At 34.8% G+C, this 27,326-nt stretch overlaps 1 protein-coding gene across 1 annotated transcript in view; it reads left to right on the forward strand.

Moving 5' to 3' along the window:
* Glut1 (Glucose transporter 1) overlaps positions 1–27,326 on the forward strand; it is a 174,120-nt gene that overhangs the window by 79,536 nt on the left and 67,258 nt on the right. Inside the window, 3 exon segments of the mRNA XM_067792041.1 lie at positions 12,813–12,971; positions 18,347–18,469; positions 21,003–21,177. Coding sequence (XP_067648142.1) covers positions 12,830–12,971; positions 18,347–18,469; positions 21,003–21,177 — 440 coding nt within the window. The 5' untranslated portion in view covers positions 12,813–12,829.

Below are 27,326 nucleotides of genomic sequence, written 5' to 3' on the forward strand. Positions count from 1 at the left end.
CCCAGCTCCCTTTCCTCTTTCAGCAGTCTGTGTAGATTATAATGCCTCCACCACTGCCTGTGTCTGCCTTCCATTCCTCACTTGAAGGATATCTCCACCTGAAAGTCAAAAAGCGCCGTGACCGTGGTTGGTGGCAGACCTTAGGCCAGTTATGATTGCGTTTAACCTTATCATGGCATCCAATATCGTCGCGCACCAATACTTGGTTTATTTCCACATGTTGGATTCTCTCAATCGTCGACCCCCTTTTTAATATAATTTAATTTATTTGGATTAAAGTCGACACAGACACAATGCGGTCGACTACTAAGATATATAAAATATAAACTTAATGTTACAATTAAAAATAATTTAATTCAACCATACATATGAAAGAAAGTACAAAATATAGGCTCAAATTTCATTGAGATATCTCAAAATTTGAGGGACTTGTTTGCGTTCAAACAGACAGACGGACGGACTGACAGAAGGACATGGCTATATCAACTCAGTTCGTTGCCCTGATCAATTCGGTATACTTAATGGTGAGTCTATCTTCTATATTTCTCAACGTTACAAATATCGGACCAAAGTTAATATACCATTTCATGTTCATGAAGGGTATACAAAAAAAGATTTTTGAGTACCTTAACTACAGAAAACCATTTTTAGGGTTTTACTTGAATTTTAAAAACAACTTTTCTCTGAAATTTCTCCCATACAACTTTTTTTGGGCTGTTTTAAATCAAGGTTATCATCATGCGTTGGTTTAGTTACGCTTCAATAGCCTGCCAGTGTGCAAGTATTTCCACCACCTGGTTTCTTCTACAAATTTTTGCGTTTTAGCGCTGCCTCCTCCTTGTTTTTTATTTATTGACCCTCGCTGTTGCCTTCGTTCCGTAAAAGTGTATTTTACCCTCGGATCATATCCCCTCCAACTCAGCACGATTTCTGCTTTTCAGCCTTAAGTTTTTGAAAAATCGCAGATAAATACTCTGCTTGTTATTTACGTATGATTTTATCAATGGATCCGTTGATTGTCCACTTAGAACTTGATTTAATATTTCTTGGAGTTGTCGTCGTAGTGTTTATCCATTTTATTGTAAAAATTTTAAAACCAACTATTCCAGTAATGCCCCCATCCCTCCTGCTCTTCGTGAGTTTAACTCTATCAGTAGTGTTGTAACTCAAGACTTTTCTGCTCCAAAAGCGAAACTGCTGATTATTTTAAACACTGCTTTCTAAGTACCCTGTATCCTTTTTCAAATATGTATTATTATTATTAAGCTAGTTGATTTCCTATATAAACATGGCCATAAGAAACTTTAGATCTCACAATCATCTTGATTGTTCCACAGCAAGTTCATTGACCTTATCTCATATTCCTTAAAATTCCTCAGGAGATAACCCAGCAGTGGTCATACGGAGCTGTCTGCCTCGCTTATGTATGTTTCGGAGCTTTTAATAGCCATCTCATCTGCAAATCATTCCTTTTAATATCGCTGTTGCACAGGGACCCAGCAAAGGGAGATATTGACATGTCTCATGGATGCTAGCACGGTTCAACACAAAACATGGTGTCGAGTTTTATCATGTTGGATTCTAATGCCTTTAAGGCGACTAGGTTGTCGCCAAAAACATTGGTATCTGAAACGGAACAGTACTAGATCAGCATGACTGCTCTCTCTATAGCATAGACCTCCATCTGGAAGACACTGAATAAGTCAGGAGGTAGGTAGGATTAATTTACCTGCAGATACTTTGAATTCATGCCAGCCCCAGCTCCCTTTCCTCTTTCAGCAGTCTGTGTAGATTATAATGCCTCCACCACTGCCTGTGTCTGCCTTCCATTCCTCACTTGAAGGATATCTCCACCTGAAAGTCAAAAAGCGCCGTGACCGTGGTTGGTGGCAGACCTTAGGCCAGTTATGATTGCGTTTAACCTTATCATGGCATCCAATATCGTCGCGCACCAATACTTGGTTTATTTCCACATGTTGGATTCTCTCAATCGTCGACCCCCTTTTTAATATAATTTAATTTATTTGGATTAAAGTCGACACAGACACAATGCGGTCGACTACTAAGATATATAAAATATAAACTTAATGTTACAATTAAAAATAATTTAATTCAACCATACATATGAAAGAAAGTACAAAATATCAGGCTAGACGTGACAGTATTGAATTATGTAACTCGGAAAACGAACATTCAAAACTGATGCAGTTATACAAGTTGTTGTAGTGCGAACACCAGCTTCGCAGTGGATTATTTTTGGCAAAATTTTGCCGGCAAAGTGGTAAATAAAAAGGCACAAAGTGCCTGGGCGTTCTACCAGGAACAGCAAAATTTATTCGACTAACAAGATCAGATGAATCGATCTCGCCCATAATGAGCTTGTGAATGAACATTACCCTGAGTAAAGTTCTTCGATTTTCTAAAGTTGGTAGATTTATAAGGAGAAGCCTATTTCTATATGGTGGCAAATGCACACTAGAATCCCAGTTAAGATCACGTAGTGCAAATATAATGAATTGCTTCTGTACTGACTCAATACGCTTTAAAAAGTTTTGATACCCTGGGCACCAGACACACGAACAATACTTTAAGATTGGTCGTACCAACGATGTGTAGAGGGTCTTAGTCAGATATGGATCATTAAACTCCTTAGCCTATCGCTTCACAAAACCGAGTATACCCGTTGCTTTGCTTACCATTGATGAAATATGCGTATTAAAAGTCAGTTTAGGATCAAAAAGAACGCATAGATCACTTACGACAGAAATACGCTCCAAAGGCGTGCTGTTTAACGTATACGATGTCAAACTTGGCTTCACTCGGTGAAATGTCATTAGTTTGCACCTCGAGCAATTCAAAACTAGTAAATTTGCAGTACACCAGCATTGAAATGAGTCCAAGTCTGCATGAAGAAACTCCACACGGGAAGACTCCGAAGGCAAGTATGAGTAACAAAGTTTAACATCATCCGCATACATAAGAGTTCGGGAATATATGAGAGTTTGTGGTAAGTCATTTATAAACAAGGTAAAAAGTAACGGATCCAAATGACTACCCTGAGGCACACCAGACGTTATATCAAACAACCTAGACTGTTTTTAAACAAAACTTGTTGAGTCCGATTCGCGAGATAGTAAGTCAAGTTTGTAAACTAAAAGCTCATGATTGACAGAGTCAAACGCTTTACTGAAGTCGGTGTGAATCACATCCGTTTGCCTATTGTTTAAAAATCTATCCATTAAAAAAGAAGTAAACTGTAGCAAGTTGGTAGTAGTTGATCTACGCGGCACAAAACCATGCTGGCAGGGCGATAATATGGAGCTACACATGTGTTGAAGTTGACATGTAATTATTCACTCAAATGTTTCGGGAATAGCTGAAAGCTTAGCTATATCTCTATAGTTCTCGATACTAGACCTACTACCTTTTTTGTGCAAAGGTATAATAAATGATTTCTTCCAAATCAATGGAAAAGTGGCAGATTCCACAGATAATTGGAATAATTTATGTATCGGCTCAGATAAGTTAACTGCACAGTATTTGAGTACACAACTAGGAACACCATCTGGACCCGGAGAATAAATCGGTTTCCAACCGAGAAGGCTCTGAAGAACAGTATTCTTATCAATTACTGCATTAGGAATGCAACTAAAACTTTCCAAGTTGTAGGAGTGTTGACCGGGTTGAAAACGTTTAGATGAGTAGGTCGACTTGAAGAATTCTGCAAATAATTCCGCAATATCATTATCCGAACTAGCATTCTTGCAACCAAAAGAAAAGGTAGCTGGAAAACCAGATGTTCTCCTCTTGGAATTAACAAAACTGTAAAATCTTTTCGGATTGTTGAAAAATTGAAATTTACAACTGCTTAAGTACAACTTATAACATTGTTGGTTTAGACAATGAAAGTTGCAACGAGCAACCGAATATTTAGAAAAATCGGCAGAAAATCCTGATCTCTTGAAACGTTTGTAAAGCCTAGATTTAACATTATTGAGTCTTATAAGTTGTCTTGTGAACAAAGGTGGTTTACTTGTTCCAGCACTAACACACCGAAGGGGAACACAGCTTTCAAAGAAGCCATCAAGAATACCGTAAAATAATGAAGTCGCTGAGTCGACGTCATAACTCGAATAAAGATCTGACCAGTCATGACTAGCAATCAATTCGTTGAGCTTTATGAAGTCCGCCTTATAAAAACATCTTGAGCGGGATCGAGATTTTAATTTTATAAAGCACAGCTCCTTAGGAGGCTGAACAATATCAATTGCTATTTCAAGCGTAGGATGTAAGGGCTCTTCTTGAAAAGATAAAGGAGAAATACGATTGAGAGCAATACCCACTGATTCATCCATAAATACCAGGTCAAGAATCTTGTTTTTAAAATTTAAAACATTGTTGATCTGTACGAGAGATGTATCTAAAATATTCTTAACGAAATCATGCTGACAGGTGGGAGTTAAAGTGTTTGAGTCGCTCAAGCTAATCCAATTTACCGATGGCAAGTTGAAATCACCAAGAACGACTAAGCGATATTTGTCTCGCAACTGAGAGTACAAGTTTCGAATAGCTAAATTATGGCAATTGTAAACATATATATCCGACCGGGGCGGAATATATGAGCAACAAATATATAAGCTAAAACATCGCAGTGAAATCTTTACTGCTATAAACTCAATATCAAATGCGTTGTCCGACAACAGCAACTCGGATGAAAGGCTTGAGTCCACAGTAATAAGAACACCGCCTGCTCCAAATATACGATCACGCCGGTAAACGACGTAGTTACTTGAAAAAAGTTCAGCGTTAAAATTGTCAGGTTTTAACCAGGTCTCGGTGAGAGCAACAACCTGCGCTGTAAAAGCGAAACTGTTAAGAAAAAAGGTATTTAATTTAGATCGTAAACCACGAACATTTTGGTAATGAACGACTATAGAGAGTGAGTCGGTGACTACTTTTTTGCTGTACCCGCGGTGAAGGTCATAGAGTTTTTTGGCAATATATTGGTATTTTTCTTGTACAAATGCACCACAGAATGCTCCGGCCAAAAAGAACTGTCAAGAACACTATCAACATAAAAGTGTGGCACAGTTATTTTAAAAGATGAAATTTCCCTTTCATATTTAAAGTTAAATTTGAAAACTTCTACACTAGAATTTTTAACATTAAGTTTAAAGCATATATAATTTGAATTTCGCGGCCAATCTCTGCACGAAAATTTCGCCTTCCTCTTGGTCTTCATATAATTATTCGTCTTTGCCATCGTCGTCATGCGTTCTCTTTCGCTTGGTCTTCGCCTACTACTATTATGAAAAGGTATTTTCTGGAAATGGATTAAGGTACCAACGTCGAACATTCTTGGTATGTGGATTTTAGTCGTCTTTTACGACAACCGCCGTACTACAGAAATATTGTTGTTCTTAATATCGCCATTAAAACTATAATTATTTTTCTCCATCTTCCTGTCCATCTTTTATCTAACTTTTCTTTTTCTTTTCCTCTTTCCTTTAAATTTTCTTTTTACAATCAGCGTGCTTTGCACACAGAGTATATTAACTTTGATTGGATAATGGTTGGTTGTAAAGGTATAAAGGAATCGAGATAGATATAGACTTCCATATATCAAAATAATCAGTATCGAGAAAAAAGTTTATTGAGCCATGTCCGTCCGACCGTCCGCCGGTCCGTTAACACGATAACTTGAGTAAATATTGAGGTATCTTCACCATATTTGGTACACGAGCTTATCTGGACCCACAACAGATTGGATTGAAAATGAGCGAAATCGGATGCTAACCACGCCCACTTTTTATATATATAATATTTTGGAAAACAAAAAAAAACCTTATTATGTATTAAATAATACACCTAGACTGTTGAAACTGTACTGAAATTGAGACTCTTGATAAAAATTGGAAATTTTTTTAAAATGGGCGTGGCACCGCCCTTTTATGACTAAGCAATTTTCTATGTTTCTGGAGCCAAACCTCGAAGAAAAATTGATATATCGTAATGAAATTATGTACACATATTTTCCTTATAACAGAAAATATTTCTAGTAAAAATGGACGGGATCGGTTAAAGACCACGGCAACTTAGATATAAAACAAGTTTAAAAGGGTTGTAGACTAGAAAAAGCTATAACTTAGCAAAAAATAGTTTTGAATCAATGATATTTCACTTATCAAATTTTACTGTAAGAGGAAATGGGGAAACATATTTATTTTAAACGGGTGGTGCCACGTGTTATGTAGAAAAGTAATTTATCTGAAATGAAATATACAAATGAAGCTCACGCTGAGTATATAATGTTCGGTTACACCCGAACTTACACACCTTTACTTGTTCTTATTATATTTCCTGTTATCGCCACCTTCCTATCTTCGTTTTCTATAAATTCTCCGACTATGTTGCTTTGATTTGGTTTATATCTGAACTCTCTGAATAGTTCTCTCTTGCTTGCGATATTAATTCAAAAATTATCCTTCCCAATAAAGGTGTCATTTAGCGCATAAATTAAAATGCCCGCCTAAAAGCCTGGCAGCAATTTGCTATTATGCTCAGCCGTAGAAGTGATTTTCAACCTGCGACCCTGCGACCTTAACCGTTACATCTAGCTATTTAAGATTTACTTGACTTAAAATTATGTCAAAATGAAATGTGAAATATTTCCTTAGAAAAACAAACAAATGAAATTTGCCTTAAGGTATTTTTCAACATTTTTCACAACTAAATTCAAGATAAGTGAACCATAGCTTCAAAGCATTTCTTCATTATCTTCAAAAATCAATTAAATAAATTATTTTAGTGCTACATAGCGGAAAAGACTTTAAAATCTGACTAACAAAACCTCACCACAACTTCTTTCGATTTGCTTTGATGGTTGCCGAAGATCTCTTCTTTGATGTTGCCACTAAAAACCAGACGCGTGTGATACGATTTTTTAATAAAACGTAAAATACATTCCACTGGGTGCACGCATATTCCTTAAGCGAACAAATACATACAAACCGTTGACATAAACTCGCTCTTAAATGTTTGTAAATCGAAAACCTTCACCATACACCATTCATCCTTCACCTTTTACCATTTAGTACCCGTAATAAACCACACTATTCTGGCGCCACAAAGCTTTTAGCTTGTATTACATTGCACACCAACACATTGGCGAAAGGCGTCAAGGAAACCAATTCATTTGGCCCAACGCGCATTCGTTGGTAAGCCACTGAACAGGAGACCGGCAACCGCTGTTACACCTACTATTTAATTGCGCGCTCAACACGCTGTCATTTTTGCTTTATACTCACATCTCTACCGTCTCGCTCAGTAGCTCAAGTTGCTTTATTCACATTTGCCGTTGTCGTTGTTGCTGCATTAATTTTGTCTTAGTGCAAAGTAAATTTGCAAAACGAATCAAGCGTAGCTGCAACACTGACAGCACACACTAATATTATAGAATTTTTTTAAACGTACACGTGTTGGTGCTGTAAACGCGTAGCCATAACACTTTAATAGCAAAGAGCCTACAAATATGCGGTCCTTAACCTCTGCTCTGACGGTTGAGGCCGCAAACATTTATTACACATATTAGCTGAGTCGCATATTAGTTTTGCATTAACGGCATTGACATCAACGCGCAGCAAAAGTAAGACAGTTCAGTGTAGCCAGAGTACGTCATTCACTCAACCGCGCACAAAATGTTGCCAGATCAACGAATAGTTGGTTTAGTGTTGATATCTTCTATGTCATTGTTGCGTCATTCAATTCAGTCAATGCGCTTTTTCCCCAGTCTCATTAACAGACACATGATTACGCACACATATACACGTATTTGACACATCGACGTTCATTATTGCATACATTCAGGCGCATAGACAAAATTTGTTCAGGCATTCTCTGTTGGCTGCTTAGTTTTTTGCTCGTCTGTTTGTTTTCTTTGCGTTCTTCCGCAAAAGCATGAATGCAAATTTTTCACATGCAAAGCGCAAACTTTTTCACAACCCACATACATGCATACACAAATATCCGTTCAAATAAAAAGAGTGCTTTATATCAGGGATTCCAAATAACTGATATTGGTCTGAAGGAGCAATGCGAACCATATAAGAAATAAAACAAATCGATTGATTTTTACTTTTTTGAGTTTAACTAAGATATTTCTTATATTTGGAGATTTTTGTTTTGGACCATGCGGATCTCGCTACCCTATAAATGGTAGTGTTCACCCAGGATTTGCTAAGCTCACGAGTTCATTCTATAAAGGAGCAGGCCGGAGGTGGTCAGGGTAACTCTGGATTCTCCACAGCCATCTACATTCGCTTAATTGGTATCCATCATACAATAGCCAGGCATATTGCAATGTTCCTTGACCGGTGAGCGATGACAATTGTTAGGTATATTGCTTTGCCCCAGGAACCAGATAATATTAATATTAAAATAGTTGTACTAGTCACAGTTGTACTAGGGACTTTATTAGTAGCTTGGCTATGGCAATAGATGTTGAATTATCTAATTTTAGCATAAATAAACAACACTCCATTCACCACATCCTTAGTTGATGTAACACCCTCCCTCCTCCGCAGCAGTGTACTGACAGCTTAATTTTGCGGTTTACATTAACCGTCCTATTCATGAATAATTTTTTTTCTTAGTTCGCATGGCTGGGTACACGGGTACCACAAGGCAGTTCATACGTGAGAACTACGTGGTACCTGGGTGTCGCAGCAATGAGGACTAGTATTAAGAAACTAATTTTAGTAATAGAAAACTAATTTATTAAAAACTATCTTTATGAAAGTATATTTGAAAAAATTGTCTCTCCTTTTTGTAGAAAACTTATTCCCATAGGATGCCACAAAATTTTAACTCGATTCTATATGTAAATTATTTAAAACGGCTTTTGAATATGCAAAAGGTACCCATCTATGCACAGGACGGTTAACCATTTAACAGAAAACTTATGCCCCAACCCTCTCGTCCAATGTTTACTCGTCCGTGATCCAGTTAACTAGTACACCGTTAAGATGACTGCTCTGAAGCTTTCACAGGGGGCAGTTGTTGGCATGGCACACAGTAGTTTGTCTTGCATGGGATAAACTCAGGTTTGTTAGGAAGGCTGGAATGCTCTAGCTGAGAAGGCTAATTACCCATATCACGCCGCCTGTTTAGTGACCGGGCGGCAGATGCTTATAGTGCGTCCCACCAAAAAAGCAAGTTTGGATCGACTACAATTTAAGAAAGCCAGTATACTGCCTATGGCTAAAATACCCAACTCTTACCAATGGCCCTCCTGCAGCAGCACAAGGATATCTTCCCCATTTGCTCTTTAGAAAAATTTCGTGTCCAATATAATCGCCAGATGCATAGCAGTATTAGAAAATAAAAGCGGTATTCCCCCAAATGAGGGTTTTCTGGAAGCGGAAATCTTACATCTTCTCATAAATAGACCCAATTGCGTTTTTCCGGGGTCAGTTTGCAAACCAGATGACTCAGCTTACCGAGTCCAGATAGCCCTGCAAAATATCGCGCAGGTTGTCGAGAAATTTGCCTCTGTCATTTCATACGCATAGGTCACCAATCGCCAGCCACAGCTTTCTAGCTCCACCAGCAGGTCGTATACTACTCAAAGTAAAAGAAATAGAGTACCTCCCTGTGATGTGCCACTGCATAGTTCTTTCGCGATTGTGGTGCCTTCCCACTCCGCCGCGACAATTTTGTTACATAGAAGATTTTTAATGAATTAAACCGAAGCTCCCTCGACTTCTAAGCCCACATGGGTATTACAAAAGGCCCCAGCCAGAACAATTTTAAACGCTACTTCAATGTCAAAATAGATATCAAAAACAAATTGTTTGTGTTCTATAGATTCCTCTGTTTGCGTAATAATCGAATAGAGAGCTGTTTCCATTTACCTGCCCTTAGGAATCCTGTCCCGCATTTACAGATTAATTAGCCGCTTGTTTGAAAAAGATCGAGAGACTGCTTGCTCTGAAGTCCTTAGGTGATACGTGAGAGCTCTTACCGGCCACTGGAAGAAAAGTTGACCCATCCTTGTTCCAAGACTTTGTATGTAGCACAGTTTAACGCAATTGGGGTAAATGATAGCCCATCAGCGGCCGGCGATTCGCAGAGAGTAAAGTACTTTAGCTCAATAGAGTTGAGTGATCTTACAGGTCTCTAACAAGAAAATAAAAGTTTCTGAGCATGAATAAAGAAATATTTATTTCGCGCGAAATTAAAAACACGAAAAATAAGTGCGATTTTCAGGGCGAAATAAACAAAACTGGACAAATAACTGTTATCCTCCAAACAAATTTAAAAAACCGAAAAATTTACTTTTATTTTGCAAAATAAAATCATCAGAAAATAACTGTTTCGCGCAAAATAAAACTGCTATTTTTGAAAAATAACTGCTGTTCTCCGAGAAGAATGAAAAACCAAAAAATAACTGTTATTTTCCAAGAAAAAATACTTATTAAAAAGCATTTTTTATAATAAAACGTATAACTGTTACGGTCCCTGTTTTAAATACAACTGCAATTGCTTTTAGTGCCACACAAATGCAACTGAATATATATGCAAGATTTGGCATTCACACACACACACACATACATACATCTTTGTACAGCCACTGACTGATTGACTGACTCTAGCCACTTGAGCGTTTGTCAGGCTGCTGCTAAGCTACTAAGTTTGTGGGCTGGTTGAATGGCTGAGAAGCCATAAAGTGGAAAAGTGGCAAATGCAGTTTCCAGTTGTGAGTTGTTGCAAGTTTAGTGAAAAAGTACGCAAAGCAAATATTTGAACAAATTGTGTTGTTGAGGTTAAGTTCTATCCGCATTCGTAACTGCATCCCTTCAACACCGCCGTCCAAGCAAACTAAGCAACTAAAGAGCTATTTACTCTTATGTGAAGTGTATGAGTGCAAGAGTGTTTGCATATGAATAAGTATATGTATTGCTGTTCTGTTTGTCTATTAAAAGTTGAAAAATTTGAATACATATGAGCTGATATGTATGTATGTGTTTGTGTGTGCAAGTTATTTTGACTTGAACTCTGTTTGTGATGATTACTTTGGCCACGAGAAATTAAAGGCATTCATTGGTGCTATTGCCATTGCTAGCGAAACAAATGGGAGTTTGGTTTTTGGTCAAAGCGTAATACATCTTACGCACGCACACACACACATCATATATGTATGTGTGTAAATGAAAAAAAAAATGTTTACTAGGAAGCTTTAGAATTTCCACTCTGCTAATACTACAAAAGCTAACCCATACATATGCACATAAGTGTATACTCAAGTGCCGGCATTTCCATTCATGAATTTGCATGCTTTTGGGTAGCTGAAACCAATGCTTGATGTTGTTGTTGAATGTTGTGAAGGTAATCAGCAAATGAAGTTTGTCAGAAAGCGAAGTTTGACTTATGGTTGTTGATGTTTGCATCGCATGAATGCATCTACTGGGTCAAAATTTGTTTCACTTTTATACATCCCGAATATTGGGAATTGAAGTAGACCTTTTGCGAAGAATTGTTGGCTTTTGAAATCGGAATGAAAATTAATTAAAATTATGTTAATTACTACTAGGTACTTTGCAGTTTTTTTTTCGTTTTTTTTTTTGAAGAAACAAATGCAGATTTTCAAAAATAAAGATGAGTATCCAAAACAGAATTCGGAAGGGGAACCGAAGCCGGACTGCGTTTTGTCGATTGTTATCGAAGTGTCGGTGGGTTGTGTTACATAACATTTATCGGATTTTCAACAAACCGGTCATGCACATGATATGATTTTTTTCGACGAGTTTTGTTATCCTTCTGTTATCGTATTATTATCGGCGTATTATCGACGTGGTATGGACGAGCTATCTACTTATTATAGAAGTGTAATATACTTTTTATTGATTACAAACGTTATCGATTAGTTATCGGGGTTTATCAACTGATTATCGAAAAGTAACCGATTTGTTATGAAGGGGTAGTCGAAATTTTATTTAAAAAATATCGATTAATTTTAGAAGAAACAATTCGTTTTGTTATCGAAAACTTATCGGAGTATTACCGCTTTATTATTGACGTGTTATCGGTTTGTTACTGAAGTGGTACCGAAGAGAGAGATACCAAAAGTATTAGAGAAGTCGGCGAGTCGAAAAGGTAAAAACGAGAAAGTTAAAGGGAGAGAGGCAGAGAATGGGATTAAGAGAGAAAGCGTGAAGGTGGAAGAGCTAGCCTAAGAAGAAATTAGGCGGGCAGAGAGGAGAGAAAAACGAGCGATATTAACTGCTTGGAGTTTTCTAAAGCTACGGAGGTAAACCGAAGGTCATGGCAGAGGTTTTTCGACCTAGTAGGATTCATACCAAGATTAAAGCAAATTATCGCACGGTTTGCATTCCCATATGTGCAAATGCAATTTGTATTTTATACAAAGTCAATTCCCCTTAATTAGTGATTAATCTAGGTTTAAAATAAGTATTTTAGTAGAAAATGGGTTATTTGATGATATAGCAAACATAACTGACTTTGCTTTTATAAATATATGGCAATTTTTTTACAACATATCAACAAGACATTTTCTACAAAAAATGGTCATTTATTGAAAAAAGAAACGGGGAACCTAATTATAGATATGTGAGTAAGCTGTTTCAACACAAAATGGTGTTTAAGAAATTATTACTTCTAAGGCAGCAACTTCTCATCTATAAATTTGTTAAATATCTACAATATCTATGTTGTGATCTATGATATTTTCATTTAACTATCTTATCTCAAATTTATAAACAAAAATTTCCGTACATTCTCTTCCCTACTTTCAGCTGGCCGCAACTATGAAATGGCGACTAGCGGTGATATATCGATGATCTCACCACCATCGTCTTCCATTTCGAACGGCCAAGATCCATTTGGACAATTGCCGCCACTGCCACCGCCACTGCGTTCAACACAAGTGCTTCAACCGTTAACGGTTTTTCCAGGTGTGCTTTATTTTTGATGTTAATTCATGAATTGGATCTTTTCTTTCTACAAAAATTTCCATCATCAATTGTATGATTTTGCTTGAATATTTTTGGGCATGAAAAATTTTGAATTTTATCGCTTCTTTGTGCTTGAAAATTCCTCTTAATTATTTTTGTTGACAAAAATTGTTTTTTAAACATATGAATTTTTCCAATTTAGATTTTTGTTTAAAGCATTTATGCTTTAAAAAGTTTTTTACTTGTCCTTTTCTTTGCAAATTGCCTTACTGTTTGGTTTTTCAGATTTTTTCTTAGTTTTCTAGTTGGTGTAATTTTGCTAATTAGTTGGTATAACCGTTTAGACGGTTAAGCGCCAATTAAGTAAGTAAGTAAGTTGGTATATCTTTTCTTATCCTTGGTTGCCTTACATTCGATTCTGATTGTTGTCATTTTACAAATTGATGTGATTACGTTTTTAATACATACATACAAATCACACTCATTGGCATCATAGATCAGTTACATGAATAACAATAGCAACCACATTTGTACATACATACGAGTATATCTTCCATCCACTTTGTGAAGCATGCGGCAAATGCAGAGCATTACCCACACACAAGCAATATTGTTTACTGATGTTAAAAAAAAAAGTATGGCTCCTCTGAGATGAACTTTTCGATCGAAACTAAGATAAATTTAAAGTTTTTTGTATAGTGGAACCAATTGAGAGTTTCGGTTTTTTTGGAGTATTACCAGAACCAGTATTACCATGCGTCTACCAGAAAGGATAAATAATAAACACGGAGATCTGAGCATTGAGAGAAAGAAGTATCGAAGCCAGCAAAGATATTAGCCTACAAAGCCTATAACCGCATTCCAATTTTCATGGGCTGCAGAAGCTTCGTATTACATGTTTTTGGTTTTTGACCACGCTTATATTAGCTTCATTTGTATGTATGCTTGTTTGTAACTCTCTAGGCTAGGCGCACAAAGGAGAGTTAGACCCATCTAGCGCCAATTATTGAAGACTTGCAGCAGTGGTAAAATAACTCGCTACAAAACGAGTTGTGCTTAATAGCGGTGACACGAACCTCGATGCTACGGTGCTATCAACATCGAATATCCAAGTGGATGTAGATACTTAAACGGCACCATATTTGCATGTTTTATAGATTTTTAAACTATATTTGTATTTATGTACATTTAGTAGTAAAGCATCTGCACTACTACTTTTCAATCACATAAGCCATAGCAAAAAAAATTATAACAAGCAACAAAAATAAAATTATCAGACTCTCTAGCGAAGAAGTAAAGACAAAAAGTACGAAAAGAAAATTTAATTTTGCTTTCTCAATTCTCCAAGCCTAAGCTGCATCAAAGCACAAAATTTCAAAAATTCATAATTGTATTCCGCAATCGGTTAGAAGTTAAATAAAAATTAGGTTTTTGAGACCTTTCGTCAACTTTTTCATTATGGAGATCATATTTTCCATTACCCACGAGATGAGAAGAGCTTGATCCACCTTTTGATCGATTTCTTTATAACCGACTAAAATTTGGAATGAAATACGACATGACGATAGAATGCCATGTTACACCCAAGTCGTCTAAAGACATTTCTGGTCTATATCAAACCACACTTTCGAAGCAAGGTAGCTGAGATATTAAAATTGAGCGCCTTTATTCATGCGATTCCATGCCTATTAACTGTATCAATACTTCCCTCTTTAATGCGCAAAAAACATTCTAGTGGTACAGATTAAACTTTTAAACTTTTTGCGCTAATTCTTATTCATGTTTTCGGGTATAACTTTTTAGCCCATTCAATTTTAATCTGACAAGTTAAAAATTAAAAATTTGCATTTTGTTTTACAATTTTTTTCCCAAGGGTGTTTTAGATTTTCCTCCATATTAAAAAAAAGTTTATCGTACATCGTTTGGAAGAAAATATAAAGACCCTTTTGGCAAAAGAAATAGTTACAAATAAATTTGAATTTTGAGAGATCTGTATCTTGTACTTCATGATTGGGCTAAAAAACTGAATACTCAAAAAATTCATGTTTTTTTTCCAAATTTCCTCTACTTTCGAAAACGTTTCGGAGATTAGCTTGCATTATAAATAGTACTGGGCGACCGAGCTTTGCTCGGCAATCTTCGAGTATGCCGCATAACTTACTTTGTTCTACATATCACCACTAATCAAACTCAACTTTTTTTATATGTACATACATAATATATATTTTTACTTACCAATATTTGATTTCCTTAAATATCGATTTCAAAAACATATCAAATACTAACAGCAAATTAACTGGAATGAAAAATTTGAAATGGGTAATTCTAGCCTATAGTATAAGGGATTGTTATGACAATTAGTGAAATCGAGAACTAAGTTATTTATGACGATTATCTTCATGTGCCGAATTATTAATTTCAAAAATTTTTTTAGTTATAGTGTATAGTGAAAGTGTCACAATTTTATTACATTCCAAAAACTTGTAAATTTCACGAATGACAACTATTATTTAGTTTAATTAAATGCCAACTTACTTCCCTAAGCGCCATCTATTTGTAAGTAGTTAAATGGTTAGATGTCGTTTTCAAATTGAACATATGCCGCTAGTGTGCAACGGTAGCAAATTACAATGGTGAGATATCTTTTTGCTATAGTGAGAAATCTTTCTAATAGTAATCTGTGAGAAATTGCAATTATTCATTTAATATTTACGAAAAATATGCATTTAAATATATTTTGCTAGAATTTGTCATGGTGCATTGATATTGCATTTCAATTTTATTAGTATGTGTGAAATTAAGAAAATTAAGTCGAATCATGTGTAAGATTTTTTTACGAAGATTTTTAACTTTAATGTTCTCCTTTAAAGCTTTAATAGAATATTAGTAAGTAGAGTACTATTTCGTCTAACTACCCCAACCCTAAATGGCAACCCTACTAAAAAATGTCCCTATTGTAATACGGAGTGAAATACCTTTCATTTGATACCCATATCGGTATATTTCATGCAATTTTTTTTAATTTCGAATAGGTGGCAACCCTAAATGACAACCCTTCAAAAATGTCCCTAGTGTAATGCGAAGTGAAGTACCTTTCGTTTAATACCCATATCGGCATAGCTCATGCAATTTTTTTTTTAATTTCGAATAGGTGGCAACCCTACTCAAAAATGTCGCTATTGTAATTCGGAGTGAAATACCTTTCGTTCGATACCCAAATCGGCTTATCTCATGCAATTTTTTTTAAATTTGGTATAGGTGGCAACCTTGTGAGTGGTAACACCTAGGTATAAAGTCTTAGAAGGTTATACATTATCTCTGTGCCACATTTCATTTAAATCGGTTGAGCCGTTCCCGAGATCGTTCGGCTTTGCAAACATATAAATATACGATTATACAAGCATTGCTCGTTTTAAGTTACAAGATTTTTCATGCTTGAGGTAAAAGAAAAAATTTAACAAAATTTTTTTATCATATATTAATCAAATTCGACCTTTCTTGGATGTAAATGTATATTACGATTTTTTTCTTCTTGACAATAATAGTTGCGACTGCGCCCGGTATTCCTTTTGTTTAGTCTATCCCCCACCTCGTAAAGTATTACAACTCTATGAAGCTTATTGAAAGAACAAAATTCACAATTTACTAACTTTAAACTTATTTTTAAATGCCCTAAAATTTTTTAGTCTCCATATATCTTCTACTCCTCCCCTTTCTATATTTCCCCCCTATTTCTTCTCTCTTAGCTTCTCTCTATATTTTTTACCATCCTCATCTTTATTTTTGCCTAGCTCTCTTTTTTTGTTGTATCTTTCCCCTGTACTGTTATCTTTCTCCCTGTCTTTCTACTCTGGCTAACACTCTTTCTACTTATCTCTCAATATCTACATTTTCTATCTCTTTCCCACTCTAACGTATTGCAGCCTTCACTCTTAAATTTTTTAAATGTCTTTTAATTGTTTAAGTAGTTTTTGAACTTTGCTCCAACAAAAGGTTTACAAAAGATTACGTAGGGTGTGAAAAATTATATAAAACCCTATTGTTTGGTATACACAAAAAACCACTTCAAACATATGATATATAAATATAAATACATTGTCATTTTCCCTTTTTGCATAATGTAGAATTTTATAACGAACAATTTTGCACTCACACCAATTTTACAAATATTTTTTGTTACGTATATGCCTGGGCGGCATTCAGACAATGCCTTTATCAATTATGCCCAACATGCATTACAACACAATCAGCCGTGATCATATAAAAGTCAAATCATCTATGGCATACTTTTTGTATAGCAATTTGAAGAAAAAATTTAAATTATGCACATCATTCTTTTTCAACTCATTTTAATTGTCTTCACATATGTTTGCGAAAAAAATCGATTGCTTGCTTGTTTTTTTATCTCCATGTAGAAACAAAAAAAAAATATCTTCATGCTTTCTTAGTACTTGGAAATTTAAAATTTTTCTATACAGCTGTGCCATTCAAATATATTGGTACAAATTGTGCACAGTTTCTTAGTCAAACACATACATACATATATACGAATATTTTTTTCACGTAATTTCTCATATCCATTTGATATGAAATTTTGTTGTTGCTTGCGAGTTGGCTTTCAAAATGATTGAAATTGAAAAAATTGTCATGCTTTTTTTACATGTTGACTCTACATGTTTTCCCTTCACCCATATTCGAAAAAAAAACGTATGAACATGTATAACAGTTATACAAAAATAACAATAAAAAATTGCAGTTTTGCTTCAATGAAAAAAATGCTAACCACAAATCAAATTACCCGTTCTTTATCTATTCCTTTCTTGCATTTTTTTCTGTGTAATGATAACACGTAAACACAACGAAAAAATACAAATACAATACAAAAAAAAATGTATTTAAACAAACAATTGCTGAATTGGAAAAACAACTAAAACCTTTACAAAAAATATGTTTTTACGCTATTTACAAAAAATGTAAAAAAAATGCTGAATTGGAAAAACAACTAAAACATTTACAAAAAATATGTTTTTACGCTATTTACAAAAAATGTAAAAAAAATGCTGAATTGCAAAATCAACTAAAATATTTACCAAAAAATATTTTTACGTTATTTACAAAAAAAATTGTACAAAATCATTATTTGTTTTTTAATGTGTGGCTTCATGTGTAATAAATTTTCGTAGAGTGAGTATATAAATAAAATTATATTTTTTATTTATAATTAATATTTGTTGTTAAATTTATTTTTTTCTTTTTCATTTCATTTGCTTTTACTGCATTTTTTTTTCGTGATATTTATTTTCATTATCTATGTAAAATATTTGTACGTGTTGATATGTATGTACATACATATTTCGATATATGCATCCATCTAGTGTCCAATTTGAGCGAAGACTCTTACGATTATGTTTTTGGTGGTCGACGTAAGACCCCGCCTGCAACAAGAACAACAACTACACTCAAGCTGACCACGCCTCCCATACGACTGCGACCAGAAGGTGAGTAAATATACAATTTTAGAGTTTTTATTAATCATTCATAACTTTGTTAAGGGTATTCACTTATAAATTATTTTTAGTGCCCACCCTATCGTTTTTGACTCTTTGAAAAAGTCAAAAGATAAACATTTAATGGAGACTTTATGTCTGCGTTTTCGTTTGAAGCAAAGCGGAAGCGTATTAAGGGTATACGGAGTATGGACATGGCGTTAAACCAGCTCCAGAACCTTTGCATTCGGATACCACTTTGAAGTGGCCGAAACATCTCAATCGTCTGCTGGCAGTGTTAAGGCTAAGCCCCTTGAGGGAAAGCCGGCCCCAAAAAATGCCGAAAAGATCAAACTCCTCAAGGGAAAGTCTAGTTCGGTAACCAACGAGCAGAGCAACCGTCTCAAGCTCCTCCAGTGAGACTACTGAGGAGGATAAAGCCTCTCCAATTTGGACTAAAAAGGTTCTCGCCGTTTGGAGCGCGAGGTAGGGAAAAGTGGCATATGCATAGAGAAGGGGCAGCAGGTTCTATGCCTGAAATCAATCCAGACGCTCGTGATTCTAGTCAGTAGCGATGTATCGCGTCCGGCTCCTCACTTAGCCATATTAATGTCACAATGCTAGACGAGTGTTTTTTTTATACACAGCGTGCTTTGCACACAGAGTATATTAACTTTGATTGGATAACGGTTGGTTGTACAGGTATAAAGGAATCGAAATAGATATAGACTTCCATTTATCAAAATTATCAGTATCGAAAAAAATTTGATTGAGCCATGTCCGTCCGTCCGTCCGTCTGTCCGTTAACACGATAACTTGAGTAAGTATTGAGATATCTTCACCAAATTTGGCACACGAGCTTATCTGGGCCCAGAATATATGGTATTGAAATGAGCGAAATCTGATGATAACCACGCCCACTTTTTATATATAACATTTTGGAAAACACAAAAAACCTGATTATTTGGTAATTAATACACTTAGAATGTTGAAATTTTAAATGTGGACTGATATTGAGACACTTGATAAAAATTTGAAAAAAAATTTTTAAATGGGCGTGGCACCGTCCACTTGTGATAAAATCAATTCTAAAATATTATTAATCATAAATCAAAAAACATTAAACCTATCGGTACAAAATTCAGCAGAGAGGTTGCCTTTACTATAAGGAATGCTTTGAAGAAAAATTAACAAAATCGGGTAAGGACCACGCCCACTTTTATATAAAAGATTTTTAAAAGGGTTGTGGATGAATATAGTAAGCTAAAGCTTTGCAAAAAAAGAACTTTATATCAATGCTATTTCTTTTCCCAAGTGGATTTATAACAATAAATGTTAAAAACTAAAAATTCTGAAAAATGGGTGTGGCACCGCCCCTATTATGACTAAGCAATTTTCTATGTTTCGGGAGCCATAACTCGAAGACAAATTAACATATCGTAATGAAATTGTGTACACATATTTTCCTTATGGCAGAAAATATTTCTAGTAAAAATGGACGGGATCGGTTAAAGAATACGCCCACTTTTATATAAAAGAATTTTAAAAGGGTCGTAGACGAAAATAATAACTCAGCAAAAAATAGTTTTGAATCAATGATATTTCACTTATCAGGTTTTATTGTAAGAGGAGATGGGGAGACATTTTTCTTTTAAACGGGCAGTGCCACGTGTTATGTAGAAAACTAATTTATCTGAAATGAAATGTACAATTGAAGCTCACGCTGAGTATATAATATTCGGTTACACCCGAACTTAGCACCTTTACTGGTTTTAGTTTCCATTTCTGTTTTTCCATATATTTTTCGATGTTAAAAGAAAAGTATGGAATATTTTTTTACGCGTTCAATAGAAGAAAATATAGGTTTTTTTGAAAATAAAACTGTTAATTGACTAATAGAAAATGTAACTAGCAGTTCTGTTGAACGTGACAAATAATATTCCCGATTTTTTTTTTTTTTTTTTTTATTGAAACAGACAAACATTTGTACGAAAAATGAGTTCAAAAAGTAAAAAGGTAAGGAAAATTCAGTACAAAAGTTTTTATTAAGGGGCTTCGGTGTGGATTCTCTTAGCGTGAATTAGTGATCAGTAAAACGTATTTCGGCACTATATTTGGTATATAAAAAAATGGTATTCACACAAGTTTGAGATGGTTTTTGGAATGTTTCTCCCACTCAATTCGGGGTCCGAATAATGCATACCTTCAGGACAAGCTTGGCGCTATTTGTAGAGATATATTTCGAAATATTTCAGAGCTCAAGTTCTCTTCGCGTTGTTGACGAAATTACTTTCAGTACACTCAAAAATGTTTTTCTTCAAAATGAATACCCTCAACGACATAAACACACACACATTCTGAATATTCTACACACGCAGCAATAAACAAATTAATTGTAGCAACATAAATTTTCTTGCAAACATCCATCATTTCAAATCTTATTTAATTGTTAAATAGCCATTCTCACGCATTATTTACTAACAATCGCACTGAGGATGCACACATCTTAACATTTAATAAATATGTTTGCATTTTCGATTCACAGAGGCACACCATCGAAGTGGCAACGTAAATAATGGTGGCCGTTTTTATCGTCATTCCTTTAGTTACGTACCAAAACGCACGCGACATAGCAACAATAGCGAACGTCATGAAAATCGTGAATCACGTCTGAGATGTCATGGCGAAGATGAAGCAACACTGCGCCAACTGCTTCTTGAGTATGTACAAAAACAAACAATTTATTATGCATATATATTTTCTAGCACTATTTTTATAATTTATGTTCACTCTACATAAATATCATCATTCTCACATTTGTTGTTACGTACATATGTATATGTATGTATTTAATATTTATTCGTCTTCATATATATCACATATTTTGGGCAGCATATCAATCATCAGCTTTTTAAATCACATTTTTATGTATTTTTTTTTCATACGCATTCACAGACTGTAAATATTACTAAGAGTTAATGTCAATATTTGTTTTTTGTTTTATTTTTTTTGTTTAAATAATTTAATTTAATTGAACAAAAGTGCGAGCGACCAATGTCATCAATTAAGGTTTCGTGTCCGTTCTGCGTAAATGAAATTTCAAACCAAATTCGTCTCTAATTTGACAAAAACCAGCAGTTAGTACTTAAAAGGCTTTAAAAATTAAAAGGCTTTTTAAATGAATTTGTATTTAATGGATTTGTGTAGCAGGCATTTGTTGTTGTGATTTATTTGCACGTAACCGAAATGTATAAATGCAATTACTTAACTGCATTTCGCAAATGTCACACACACAAATTAAACGTCCGCACCAATGTACATACATTTGTATATGTATTTGTGTGTGTTTGGAGCATTAAATCGTTTTGTGTGTGTAGGCATTTTCGTCAATTGTATCCTAAAATATTTGGTTGTTAATTAATTGATGCGTCCAACCTAATTCCTTAGCACCACAAATGTGTTAAAGAGACGCTAAGCACATACCAGCAAAATTAGATAAAATGTATTTACTGTTATTTAGTTATTTATTATTTATATTTATATAAACAAATAAATTATTTCGTAAGCTTAATGTGAAAATGTGCTAAGTCACTTTTTTGAAAAATTGTATTTTAATGCAGTTTTTAAACTGAATTCAAAATACATCGATCACAAGAAAAAAATATTTTAATTTTTAATTTTTACGTGCGGTTTGCAATGATGTGTAAATGTGCTAAGTCGTCGACTGTTCAACAAAAACTGTGCTAAGTCAATCAGTCAATAATATCAATCTGAATAACTCGTAATTTCTTTGTGAGCGTTTTATTTACTTATTTAATTCATTCAGTCTAAAGGTACATGCTTTGTTGTTATTGTTGTATTAAAGATAAAGGCACTCCCCGAAGGCTTTGGGCCGATGTTGATGGTCCTTTGCCGCATATAGATCCGGTACGTTCCGGTAACAAAGCACTATTAAGGTACTAGCCCGACCATCTCGGGAACGATTTATATGACCACATTCTAGGCCATCCCGTCCTCCCCACCCCCTAGTTCCATGAGGAACTTGGGCTCGTCAGAGCCTCGGCTGTCAATGAAACCGAATTCGCCACGGATAGGTGAGGTTGGCAATTGGGTTGGAGAAGATATATATTGCGCTGGGAACCCCTTCAGAGAGTTGCTTACACAACCCCTTGAAATTGGACTCACCCAATTGAGACATACCTTTGGTTTTTAATAAATTCTTTGCGCTGACCATGATCTACTTTAATTCTTATGTGTCGATAACTACATGCTTTTTTACAGACTAGTTAAAAATAGGAAACAATTACAGCTTAAACTTATATAAGCTGCTATTAAAATTAAGAACACTACTGAATCGATTTGCTATATGTATAGTCCTAGTTATAGGTTCATAATTCGTTTTATGCGTTATTTCGATAAATAATCTATTATGATGAAGATCACGCATTGGAATATATGGAATGAACAAATTAGATAAATCAGAGCAACTCGTGCTAACGTTTATTACATTATAGGCAAGCATGAGTGAGATTCAAGTTGTTCTGTCATGCAAAGCCTGAAGACAAAGCAATTTGCACCTGCTGGTATATCATGGGATACCGTCTGGCCAGTGAAGCATACGTAAAACAATTTTTGTAAAAAATTTTTGAACTCTCCCAATTTTATAGGAGTTATATTCATTGAAAAGATTCCATATTATTGAGCAATATTCAAGACGACTTCTGACCAAGGATATATGAAGTGCCTTCAACGTCATAGGGTCCTTAAAGCAACTGATGTTACGTCTACTGAACCCAACCATTGCAACAAATTTTGAAACAGCGAATTCAATGTGATTAGAAAAAGAGAGTTTGGAGTTAAAAATTACACTCAAGTCTTTACTCTCTTGACAACGATTAAGAGATTTAGTATTTAGTTTGTATATAGTAGATAAAGTATGTGGCAGTTGTCTTTTTGGAATAAGACGCAACACAGCATTTGTTTAAATTTAATTATAAATTATTGTCTGCGCACCATCCGGCAAAAGAGTCCAGATCAGAACCGTTAGAAATAATTTGACAACTATATAGTATTTTTTGTGAAATATATAGTTTAAGTGTTTTATTTCAATCATTAAAGGTGAGGAGTGATGTGAAAACATATTGAGTAAAAAGTGCTAAGTCAGGAGAAAAAATTTGTTATGAGTGCGGAAATTGTGCTAAGTCATAAAATAGCTGATTTGTTAGCATACATGATTGTTATTTATCTTTTTCAAAAGTTCTACACTCAAAAGCATTGCAATTAAGGTATCCTCATTCACAGTTTTGAAAAAAGAAGGTTATTTCAAAAGTTATTCACTTTTTTCGTCTCCTGTAAAATTCGTAAAAGCTGACTTAGCACATTATCACATTAAGCTAACGATTTGCTTTTTGAAAGAAAAAAAATTTTTAATGCCTAATGAATAATGGGTGCATCGAGTGAATTTATTCATTTTTTTTTTTAAGTTCTGCTCTGCCTGTTATATATTGTTTTACGTCAGATCCAGTTAAGCCTTGTTGACTTGCGACTTTTAATACCATATATTGTGCTGCATTCTTACGCTTGTATACAAGAACCTTTTTACTTATATATATTTTTGAGTACCTCTTAAGGCTTTTTGTGTCATATCAAAAAAGTATTAAGGATTACATCAAATAGGTGAGATAGTTTATATTTTACGTGAGTAATACATTCGCGAAGAATCTGCACCCGCGTTTCGTTTTACAGCTCGTGTATTTCCCAAACTAAGGCAATAATTTTGAAAACGGATGCCCTTGAAATATACTGCTCTAAAAACTTCTCTACACAACAGCATCAGTTTGGCTTCATTTGGCTCCTAACAACGAATAAATCGATTGTGGTAGAATAACATGAAAAATGTCGCAGCTTGTTTTGAATTTGTGGCCTGGGCGTTGGCGCGCACTCAGGACAAATGGCATAGCAAATAATCGACATTAATTCACTGTTGTCCAAAAGATTGTTGTGTAAACGTAGCTTTAGCTATTTGCTCAGTTGTGATTTTATAAGGTATATATGACTTCTTTGATGTTCGCTCCTTTAAGTGATGTGTCACAGATTTTGTGTTCTTCAGTAGAATAAAACGTTTGCGTGAACTAGTTTTATTTATGTAGTTCCAGAAGGCCAGTTGTTGTTGTGCTCATTGGCATTGTTGTGGTAACGCTTCTTTATCCGAGGTTTTTGAGCACAATCGACTTATGCTATAGAGTCTCGTATAGTACCGAGTGTGACTTCATTGATCATCTACGCCTAAATTACATAACGAGTTATGCTTACAACCATTTTGACAAAAGTATAGAAAGTTTAACCTACTTTTAACCAATTATTCTTTTGATGGTTAAAATGTAGGCGCGAAAAATGTATCAAATGGGAGAGGCCGAAAATCCTAATCAGACTTCTGTACAAATCTATATATAAAGACTCCGGAACCACTCCACCGATTTTATTCAAATTTGCACGATAGTTCCGGAGTGTGTTCCTACGAAGCCTTTTTCTAAGTAGAAGACGAGGAACCGATGTATTCAAATTTTTCTACTCATAGTTCGCATTAAATTTGGTAAATAAGAAGCCCTTCGTCTAGATTAGTACTTACGGGAGTGGTACTGGCACCGGGACAGGAACTGGAGGTAATGATTTGGATTTGAACTAGAATTGAAAAAAGAAAAGATTCAAGGAGAAAGAGATAGAGTTAGACGAAGGTTGAGAGGTACATAGGTATATATGTAGTGGAAAAAGACGGCGAGGGAGAAAGGAAAAAGATAAAGGCAGAGGGAAGAGTGAATAAAGAGATAAGAAAAAGGGGGAGAGGGGAAGGGAGAGTAAGAGGTAAAAACTGTTTAAAAGTTATGCATATAGATCTAATATAGAGCAGAACAACGTCTGCCAGGTTTGCTAGTTTTTAATAAAATTCTAAAGTGTATTTATAGGATATAAAAATTAAGCATATTTTTGCTTCTAACCAAACTCTATCTTCGGTTGAAACATCTTTTATTCAAGGGTCATTGATATTTGTATGCTATATTTGCGTCTGTGATTAAAATTTGTTAACATTGTCGTGATTGGTTTTATGTCAATAAGCCATGGTTCCTCCCTATTACAGCTATTTGTTAAGGAATTTAATTATAAACACAATAAATTTAAATTTGTGATAAAGAGACTCATGCGGAAAATAAATTAAAATAATGACTTAACAAAAATTAATTTGATTAACAAAATACTAAATTAGGAGCTTCCCTTTAAAATATTCAGTAAAGCGAAGATAATTCTACACTGTGCACTTTTAGGCATTTTTGGTTGGCACCTGATGAAGGCAGATAAATTTTCACGGAGAACATTTTTATGGCAGAAATACACTCCAAGTGTTTGCCAAACCACTTCCGAGGGGCGACGCCACTTTAGACGTTTACTAATTAAAAACAGGATTTTCAGTGTAGTAGGCGGAGCTCGATACCACCACACGGTGGCGGCCGCCCGTGTATTCTTACTATACAACAGAATTTTGAGTCGATCTGGGTCCTTATCTTGTGCGATATCTCCAAAATTAGTCCATGTTTTCGAAACCGACTTAGATATTGAAGTGATTTGGTAGTTCTCATTGTTTAAATTAATTATTGCTGTGTTAAACTTACAAAGCCCAATTTCCTCTGCACATATATTTCCATATTCCTACTTGGACAACCATGTTCTTATCTTTTTCCCTACGAAATGTGTAGTCACTTACCGCTTACCTCCTCTTATTTTGTTACTTAGCTACGCCTATGGACTTCTGACATCGTTTTATAGGCATTTTTGCTTGCATGGTCCACGTTATATAAATTAAATCAAACTACATAAAGTGGGCCGTCCACGTTACTTCCTTCTTTTCACTACTCCCTCTAGATACGCTCATAAACTGATCAAATTAATGTATACGAGCAGAACCCGTGCGCATCTTGCGCAACAAACATAAGAGTCTCATATCAAATATCAACAGAAATCAGCTGTTCTATCAATCAAACATCTATAAACTTACATGCGCTTGCGCTACCATCTGGCGAATGTTAGCAACTGCCGGTAATGCAGTGTTAGTTATAATCAAATATTTACAATAGTGCCATAGTACAAATAGATTTCTTTGTGTACTCACAATCATTTATTTTTAACAAATTATTTTAATAAAATATAGCTAAACAAAAGCACTACGACTAATAATTCCCAAAGCTCGCTAATGGCATGGGTCCCCATCTTCACGACCAAAACTTTATTTATAAATTTGGATTCCAAATAAGAGCGAAAAAGGGACCTGTACATAAAAACATTAATTAGAAGTAATATATAAGAGTTATTGGTTTTTGAAAAAGACTGAAATGTTTGTTTGAAGATTTCAAAATTGGCCGAGGCCTGTTTTTTGTCATTGGCCTTCTGCAGTAAATTATTCATATCTTACGGGAATAAATGTGAAAACCGCTGCATCTCTTTCCTTCATTTCACGGTGACCGTACGGGCATCTTTCTAAAACAACTCAAACCTGTTTTTCAATTAGCCAAATTTTCACAATATTACTGGAAGCATGAATTTGAAATATAACAAACAAAAAATTTTATTATTTTAGCATGACCCAACTACGCTCGCACTTTATCTTTTTAAATTATAATTAATAATTTTAAATTTACCAACTCTACTTTTTACATTCTTTCCCGTTTAACTATTATTTGCATAACATTTCCCATTGTTCATATATTCATATATATTCTTTCTACTTAATATTTCATTGTAGTTAAACAATTATTTATGGATTCACACTTTTTATACAAAAAAATATCCATTCTCCAATACTAACTGGTGTATCACGTAC

Source organism: Eurosta solidaginis, chromosome 5 (genome assembly GCF_040869045.1).
Source record: "Eurosta solidaginis isolate ZX-2024a chromosome 5, ASM4086904v1, whole genome shotgun sequence".
Taxonomy (NCBI): domain Eukaryota; kingdom Metazoa; phylum Arthropoda; class Insecta; order Diptera; family Tephritidae; genus Eurosta; species Eurosta solidaginis.